At 53.2% G+C, this 9314-nt stretch overlaps 1 protein-coding gene across 1 annotated transcript; it reads left to right on the plus strand.

Moving 5' to 3' along the window:
* The first annotated feature begins 803 nt into the window (after nt 1-803).
* On the plus strand, nt 804-9071 carry Mrgprf (MAS related GPR family member F). The gene is made up of 3 exons (XM_051193503.1): nt 804-1020; nt 3812-3926; nt 7261-9071. Exons 2-3 carry the CDS (start codon nt 3879-3881, stop codon nt 8242-8244), a joined length of 1032 nt encoding a protein of 343 aa, XP_051049460.1. The 5' UTR covers nt 804-1020; nt 3812-3878; the 3' UTR covers nt 8245-9071.
* Nucleotides 9072-9314: the final 243 nt, after the last annotated feature.

Here is a 9314-nt window from a genome sequence, read left to right on the forward strand (position 1 = left end):
GCCTAGGGCAGAAGGAGGCTCCAACACCCCACCCTCATGGTCAACTCTCTGTTCCCTCCATACCCACCCAGGCTTGGGCTCAATGCCCTGGCCAGTAACTTTTTCCAGGACCCCCTCTCTGGGGGAGGCTGACTCATCTTCACTGAGGAGCACATGCACCAGGCATGGTGGCTCGCCAACTTCCCTGCTCAGCCCAAGTGAGCAAGGGCTGTGATTTTCCATTTGTGACATCTGATTGTTATTAGGGCTAGAGAGAAGGGAATTCCTGGTTCCACAGGCCCCAGGAGGCCCCCAGGAAGACTCTGGGGTGGCAAGGGGGGAGTTGGTGCCATCTGGGCTGTGTGTCCTTCTCTCTGCCAATTCTCCACCGCTCTCCATGGGGGTCCCTCACTTGCTGCTTCCTGGCTTCTCTGTGCCAGGCTTTGAGTCAGTTCAAACAAGGGAGTGGACATTCCCCCACTCCCCCCCACACCACCACATGCCCTGAAATGCCCACTGGAGGCAGGCCAAAGTCACCAGGCAAGTGAACAGCCCGGAGCTCCCTCTACTGGGGCAGCCCTCTGGAGCTGCAGGATATGGGAGATATTAACATCTGGACTCCCGGCCCCAGTGCTCAGGCCGGTGTGACGTCACCAGGCAGAGAGGGGAGAGAGAGAGAGAGAGAGAGAGAGAGAGAGAGAGAGAGAGATGAGTTCCCAGTGGGGATGGGGGAGGCTCCTGAACCAGGCATTCCTTCCCCAAGCCTCATCACTGTTCAGCTCCTCCTTCTGCTGCTCCTCCTTTTTCTCCTCCTTCTACCCTCCCTTCCCCCTTTTGCTGGGCCTGGAATTGGGTTTGGGGCGGGTTCTGTTTCCAAAGCCATCTCCAACAGGCCAGGCGGGTGAGGGCTCGTCCTCCACCCTAAGCCCGAATTTTCCAAGGCTCCAGGCAGTACTTGCTAGCCCCGTGGGTCAGCAAGCTCCGAATCCTAGGAGAAGATCTCCACAAAGGGAAGGCCTCAGAGGATCAGGACAGCCACAGGTAGCACTCTGGGACCCAGGGACTGGGGTTGGGGGAGATTGTGTACAGGGGCTGCAGGGTGAAGGTTAGGCAGGGCAAGCAAATGAGAGTGCATCCTCAAAGCAGGGAAATGGGCATTGCCATGACTGGCAGCTTGCAAATGTCCCATCTCTCTGAGCAGGGAGCCTCAAGACCCGGAGTGAAGATGTCCCCATCCTGAAGACCTGTCCCACCCCTTCCACAGCTCTGAGTGTCCTAGGGATATTGGAAGGCTTGTGCAGCATCCCCTGATACCTCACCCCACCGGCCTTACCCCTAGCCCTAACATATCCTCCAATACCAACTCCCACTCTGTCCCCCTGAGGGTGGGGGCTCCCATCCTTCCTTCAACCTTACACCCAAGCCTGGTTTCTGGAAGAGTTTGGAGGGAACACCCAGTAGGCAATGGTCCAAGTACAAAGCTGATTCCCATCGCTCTCAGGCATACTGCTGGCCATGAGGACAGCCGTGGACAGCTCTTTTGGGGACACTTGGGAATCAACCACATAAGGTCGGACAGCTGACAGTCTCACCTCCTCCCACTCCAGCCAGGCCTGTTGCTGTTGCTGGCTTCAGATGAAGCTGTTTGCTAGAGGTCTGCCAAGTCTCCGTTCCCTTTAGAGAACTCTCTTATGTCAGGTTTGAGCAGGGATCTGAGTCCTAAGCAGAAATATAGGCTTTCTGAGTATCTGGGGACACCAACAGACTGCTCCTGCCCTTGGCCAGTGCATAGGCCAGGCCATAGCTAAGGAATGAGGGGATATAGTAGAAGTGAAATGAGTTGGGGAGCTACCTTAGGGCTGGTCTGTCTATCCATCAGTCCAAGCAGGTGGAGAGGTGGCCCACTACCCTGTTTTGAGGGGAGGGTCTGAGGTACAGACATGAAAGCCTTTTCTGTTAGTTTTATTGAACTTGGTTCTGTCCCACCTCAGATCCTGGCCAGAGAAAACACACTCACATGCACCCCTGTACACGTTGCACACATGTCTTTAATATGGCCCATCTGGGGTCCACTTGGCTTCTGGATCTCTATGCATGAGCGAATCACTTTGCAAATGATCTGGGGTGGGAGAGGGACCAGGGTAGAGATCAAAGCAGTCACAGAGGTGATCAGGGAACATACTCACCTGCCTCTCAGGGGGCATGTGTCTAGTAGGGGTTAAACCTGGTAGGATGAAAGGTCCTCCGAATCAGAGCATCACTGGGGAGAAAGTTGGGAGCATCAGGTGTCTGGATGAGTGACAGCAAAGGAGAGTGCAGAGTGCTTACTTACCTCCAGGGGTGCAGGTACCAGGAGAACCTGGGCTAGCCCCATTGCATAGCAAGGGTATGACGCCTGAGTGGGAGGCACCAGCAATCTGCAAGCTCTCTGCACAAAGATCACTCATGCCTACTTATAAGGGGCTCCACTTGGGAAGCCTGAGCAGGCCACTCTTAGTCGGGAGGGATCATCATGCACACACGTAAAGGGCCAACGGGATAGCCAGGGGCAGGAAGGGGCTCTGTGAACCCTGGTTAATAGTGTGCCTCTGTGCACCATCCAATAGGTATGAGAGGCTAGGGGTGTGGCTCAAGACCCCAACTGATTCCTTGGCTCCAGTGAAGCAAAGTGGCTTAAAATTAAGGGGGGGGGAGTGCCATTCACGCGCACCGGACACTCTTGATGGGTGGTGGGCACAGCTGCCAGGGTTACATATCCGTGAGGGAGGAGACAGTGGCTATGCGTATGGCTGCTGGGAATCCGCCCTTCTCAAGGAAGGAATTTATGAGGAGTGGAACAGTGAGCTGCACACATCCTGCTCTGGGAGAGAGTCTGGCTATATTAATGAGCTGTGCCTGCTAGGGTAGACCAGTCTCAAGCAGGGTCTCCCTCCCTAGCTTGTCACCCAACACATCCCCAGGCCTCCAGAGTAGCTGGATGAGGCTGAGCCCAGCTTCCCTACATCCAGCCTGGAACCCAGAGCCACCACAGCAAACTCCTGGTTTGCTTCCTTCAAGCGAACCTTGCGGGGACAGTCACAGTGTCTTCAAAGTTTCATTTTGCGCCCTGGTTAGGAGTGAGTCTGTGAGACTAAGTGCATCATCAAATGAAGGGCTGGGGATGTGGCTCTGATGGTAGATGCTTACCTAACAAGCACAAAGCCCTGGGTTGGAGCCCCAGCACCACATACACCAGGTATGGTGGTTCAGCCTGCAATCGCAGTACTCAAGAGATAAGGCAAGAGGATCATCAATTCAAGGTCATCTTCAAGGCCAGCCTGGGTTGCCTGAGACCCTGTCTTTTACAAAAAGGAGGGATGGATGCCTACCCCAGAGTTAGGATGATAAAATAAGACCCAGACAAAAGCCTCCTCCTGCAGGAAGCCCCTCTGCCAGAAAGAATCTGCCCTCTATCCCTCATTTCTAGGACTGCTTGCAAGCCCTCTATCAGAACACTAAGGAGGTACTCCAACATGGATGCAAAGGGAACCCGTCATAAAAATTGCTAGAAACATTCTGGCCTAGGCATCTTGCAGTCCAATGAGAAGAGAAAGAGGAGAGTATCTTCCCCAGGGAGCAGTAGTCGGGCTCCGGAGCCAGGAAGGGTCTGAATGTGAGCCCACGGGCAGGAAGGGCAGGACAGACAGGACAGGCATGAAGTCCTTTCCTCAGAGTGAGCCAGGGTAGCCCTTCCTCTGAGGTGAGAGCCACTGGCCTGCAGGCCTAGAGGGCTAGGGCTGGTGCACTGGGAGGTGGGGAGGCTCGTGCTGACTTCACTCCATCCTCTCTCTAGGCTCTTGCCAGGCAGGGACATAGGCTTGTGAGCTCCCAATAGGAGCCTGGACTCAGCAGTCCTGAAGATGGCCGGAAACTGCTCGTGGGAGGCTCACTCCACCAACCAGAACAAGGCAAGTGCTATGGACTGGAGGCCCTTGGTCTGTGGGAGGGTGTAATTGGGAGAGGCGACCCAGCCCACTTTCCAGGCCTGCCCGTCAGCTCTGGGTTCTAGCGTGTAGTAGGCACATCTGGGTCTGTGACCTGGCCCTGGTTAACTGGTTCCTCTGAGGCCAGTGTCATCATCAGTGAGGCAAACATAGGCACTGGGCATTCTGGAAGTCCGTTCCCATGCTGTCTTTGAGTCATAGTTTATCAGCTTTGAAAGGTCTCACTTCTTCCCCCTTTCCCTACAGAGACGGGATGATCATTATTTACTATGGTCAGATCAGGTCAGAGAGTCTCTGCTGGTTCCATGGTGGCCCATGTCTGTTGTGTGTACCACTCTGGGCACCCAAGGCAAGTGTTGTCCCAAGTCTGGGAGCATGAGCCATGAATGTAAGTCTGTAGCCGGCACTAGCCCCGCCTAAAACTTGGACAATGCCCTTGTTTTCTCCCTTGAGAAGTGTGGACTTCCCTTCTTAAGTTGGGAACCCCTCTGGCTTACTTCCTTAGTCCACCTCCCCTAGACTTGAGAAAACCAAGGCTTATGTCAGGATAACTGACTTCTCCCCTCCCCACCCCCCTAGCCCCGCCATGTCCTTGATCCTTTTTTTCCTTCCCATGGGGTCCACTGTGGAATGATGGCAATGACTGGACATGCTAGGGGGCATCCCAAAGTCCCTAGAGAAGAGGAAGATAAGACCCTGGGAGGGAGCAGACTCCAGGAAGGTGTTTCACAAGGTAGTGTGGGGCTCCCACCCAGTGACTCGCCAATGCCCCCCAACACCCAGTGAGGGACTGTGGACTTTTTCCAGCTGTGATACATAGAGGGCTCTGCCCAGTCCAGAAGGCCAGCACCCAGTGCTAAGCTAGTCCTCCTGGGACAGGGTTCTGCATCTGAGCCTGGTTCACTGAGTCAATTCTCAAAGGCCTGGAGCAACAACAGATCAACTCCAAGAAAGGGGAGCAGAGAGAAAGCTAACCAGGTTTAGGGGTAAGCAGGAGATGGTAGCTGATGAATTCTTAGAGATGGACAGGTAGAAAGTAGAACCCTGTAAAGAACTTTCCTGAAAATACAGTGTCACACCCCTAGTTCCTGTTTTGTAAATTCCTCTTGACACAGTCAGGCCAGAGGACACTTCTCTTCATTAGAAAATGTCAACACAAAGCATTTTCTCAGGACACAACTGTCTGCTAAGGCCATTTGGAAGGTGGCAAGAAAGATCTTGCCCCTAGAACCTTCCTATTTCTCTGAACCATGAAAACAGATACCAGACTTAGGGGAAGAGTCCTAGGATAGATTAGTGATGCCTGCAGGGAGGAGGGAAGGGAAGCAAAAGGCAACCTTTGCCACTGAGAGGGAGGGATAAAAACAACCCTGAGAACACAATAGCATGTAGCTGGCTTATGTTTGTTGATTCACACAGTTATTTTTAAATGTTAACCCAGAAATGCCAAACTCTTTCATGTTGCCATGTGTAGATATGCCTTCCCTGGAATTAAAGGGAGGCACTATCACCCCACCATAGGTCCTCCACACCCTCTGGCTAGAGTAGAGAGGCCACTTACTTTGTGACGAAAGAGTGTCCTTGGTTTTGCTACCATGTCTCTGACCCCAGTTTCTGAGAACTGGCCGGCATCCTGCACTTATGTGCCAGCTCAGCCCTCAGGGCCAGGACTGGTATACAACTGTGCCCTGCCCAGTTGTAAAATACTGAGCCACTCCCTGAAGCTTGAAGAATGACCACCATCTCAAGCCTCTCCCCTCCTAGACACCCCTTCGACCCCCAGAGGTAACCCTGGTCCCTCAGAGGGCAGCTGTCTCTCATCTCCAGCACCCTCTGGCCCAATTGTGAGATATTCCTACTCCACCTGTGGCCCAAGGTCTTTTGTTTTTGCTCCACCCCCTTACCAGTAATTTTATTTCTTTAGGAATAAGTATTTTCATGTTTTAAATTTGAAACATATAAGAACAATTTGCTAGAAAATTGCAAGGACAGGCTGTGCACACATCTATCATCCCCTCCATGGTCCATTATCTAGTACTGGGGATTGAACCCCAGGCTTCCACACGCTGGGCGAGCACTGCTGCCAAGCTTTATGTATGTAGTGTATGTGTGATGTGTGTGAGTGTGGGATGTGTGTGGCATCTGTGGTATGTGTGTAGTGTGTGGTATATATATGAGTGTGTGGTATGTGTGTAGGGTGTGCGTGTGTGAGTGTGAGTGTATGTGTGTGTAAATGTCATGGCGTGTGTATGGAGGCTGCACCTTTTGATAGGTGAAGTTCCTCCCCCATTATTACTTCCAAATAAATTGTGGACACTAAACCCCTTTACCTCCAAAGAGGCTGCACCTCTGAGCAGCATTCCTGTTCATCCCCACAGACCTTCAATGTCAGAAAGCATCTACTGACACAATACCACAATCCACACTGACTCATCACCACTTTCCTGTTGGCCCTCAGCAGTCACTGTTCACATCCAACACCTAATGTCTGCTCAAGCCCTGGTTGTGTGGGGTGTGTGAGAGTGTGTGTGGGGGGGTGAGAGTGTGTGAGTATGTGTGTGTGAACGTGTGTGTATGAGTGTGTGGTGTGTGTATGATTGTGTGTGTGTATGTGAGTGTGTGGAATGTGTGTAAGTGTTGTGTCAGTGCGTGGTGTGTGTAGTGTGTGTGAGTCTGTATGAATGAGTGTGCTCAAATGTGTACGGGCACCTGTGTATTGGTGCATGTGTACACATTGCTGGTGCATGTGGAGGCCTAGGGTTGACATCCAGAATCTCCTAATCACTCCCCAGCACCTTATTCACTCAGTCTAGGTCTCCCAATTAAAGCCACAGCCAATTGATGTAGGCTAATCCTGTTAGCTTCCTCTGGGAAATCCCCTTTCTGCCTTTCAAATTAAAGGAGGCCACCCTACTCACCGGGCATTTACAGGAGACAGGGGATCTGAACTCTGATCCTCATGAATGCTCAGTGAGCACTTTATGCACCAAGCCATCTCCCCACCCTTCTGCTTTCCATTGTCTTGCACTTGGACATTTGGACCATGCTGACCTGTGGGCAGCCCAGAGCTGCTGTCTGGTCATCCTGTGGTATTGCCATCTTGCAGGCTCTAGACTCTGAGAACCAGTGTTGGCATCAGCTGGGACCGGGGCTCTATCTGCCCTGGTCTCTGCCAGCTAGTCATTCCATAGCAGATGCTACCTCCTGGTAGCTGATGAAGGCAGATACAGGAATAGGCATGCTGAGGGCCAGAGAACAACAGGCAGCCTTACAGATGTGTTCCCTTGCACCTATACAGATGTGTCCTGGTATGAGCGAGACTCTGGAGCTCTACAGCAGAGGCTTCCTGACCATTGAGCAGATTGCCACGCCCCCTCCACCTGCCATCACCAACTACATCTTCCTGCTGCTTTGCCTGTGTGGCCTGGTGGGTAACAGCCTGGTCCTCTGGTTTTTCGGCTTCTCCATCAAGAGGACACCTTTCTCCATCTACTTCCTGCACCTGGCCAGTGCTGATGGGGTCTACCTCTTCAGCAAGGCTGTGATTGCCCTCCTGAACACAGGGGCCTTCCTAGGCTCCTTCCCTGACTATGTGCGCAGGGTGTCCAGGATCGTGGGGCTCTGTACGTTCTTCGCTGGTGTTAGCCTCCTGCCGGCCATTAGCACCGAACGCTGCGTGTCAGTCATCTTTCCCATCTGGTACTGGCGTCGGAGACCCAAACGCCTGTCTGCTGGGGTCTGTGCCCTCCTCTGGCTGCTGTCCTTCCTGGTCACCAGCATCCACAACTACTTCTGCATGTTTCAGGGCCATGAGGCCTCCGGAACAGCCTGCCACAACATGGACATCTCCCTGGGCATCCTGCTGTTCTTTCTCTTCTGCCCTCTCATGGTACTCCCCTGCCTGGCACTCATCCTGCATGTGGAGTGCCGGGCACGCCGCCGCCAGCGCTCTGCTAAGCTCAACCATGTGGTCCTGGCTATTGTCTCTGTCTTCCTTGTGTCCTCCATCTACTTGGGGATCGACTGGTTCCTCTTCTGGGTCTTCCAGATCCCAGCCCCCTTCCCCGAATATGTCACTGACTTGTGTATCTGCATCAATAGCAGCGCCAAGCCCATCATCTACTTCCTGGCTGGGAGGGACAAGTCTCAGCGCCTGTGGGAACCTCTCAGGGTAGTCTTCCAGCGGGCTCTACGGGATGGTGCTGAGCCAGGGGACACTGCTACCAGCACACCTAACACAGTCACCATGGAGATGCAGTGCCCCTCTGGGAATGCATCGTGAAGGGCCAGTGTCTGGGGCAAGGCTGCAGCAAAGAGTGGCCAGTAGCTTCCAGAGACACTCTGCCAAAGGGCAGAAGCAGGGCAGCTGCCCCTATACGGCTGGGGAGAAGAGCTGCCTTAGAACAAGGCATCTGCCTCTTGCCAGGTGTGGCCAAGAGACTGAACAGCCCACTATAGACAGACCCTGTGGCCTCTGCTCCCCAGCCATTCTGCTTCTGTGACTCATTGTACCAAAGCTGCCTCTACCAGTGTGGTGGGGTCCCTCCTCAACAGAAGCTCATCAGTGAAGGCCACAAGGAGGCCATCTCCTGCCTCTTCAACCATCCCTCCTCAAACATGACTCAGTCACTGTCATCCCTACTGGGCCAGAAGCCTCAGCTCCACCTGTAAGGCAGCATTGGACAGATTCCAGAGAATGGTGCTATCTGGAAGAGGGTCCTGTCTACCTGCCTGTAGCCTGCCACAAGTCCCTGTCCCTTTGATGAGTCATCTGGTGACTTTAATGGGGTAGAATCTGTCCCTGGCAAGCCGTGTGAGACAGGAAGGACCTTTTGTCACTCTGGGTAGCTGACTGCTTTTCTGACACTCCCAGACAGCTCTGGGCAGCTGACCACGCACTTGGTGTCTTCCAGGCCACTGTGGTCCATTGTGGCAGTTCCCTACTAAGTCCCCAATCTTCAGTGCCCATTTCAAAGTGGACTCTAGTTTCATCCTGGTCCCCTGGGGGCTGCCACCACAGTGTCATTCGTCATCCAGCACAGTGGCCTGTATAGCCAAAGGAAGTTTTATAACAGATAATAAAGTATATATCAATACACATTTTTTAAATCTTGCAATAAGAGTCTCAGTGCCCAGTGTCTTCTCTGTGTCTCTGTGTCTCACTGTGAAGCCACCCAAGGGCAGCTGGATTCCAGGGTGGGTGGCCATAGGTTCTTTCCCTCTAGCACTGGATATTTTCTGGTTGTCTGGCCGCACCTCTGGGCTGCCTTCTGCTCTGCCTGACTCTGGCTATACCTGGGCTTCTGTAGTCTGTAAGGATGTGTCATGGAGCTGTGTTCCTTCACAGGGAGC

The sequence above is a fragment of the Phodopus roborovskii genome, unplaced genomic scaffold, assembly GCF_943737965.1.
Source record: "Phodopus roborovskii unplaced genomic scaffold, PHOROB, whole genome shotgun sequence".
NCBI lineage: Eukaryota > Metazoa > Chordata > Mammalia > Rodentia > Cricetidae > Phodopus > Phodopus roborovskii.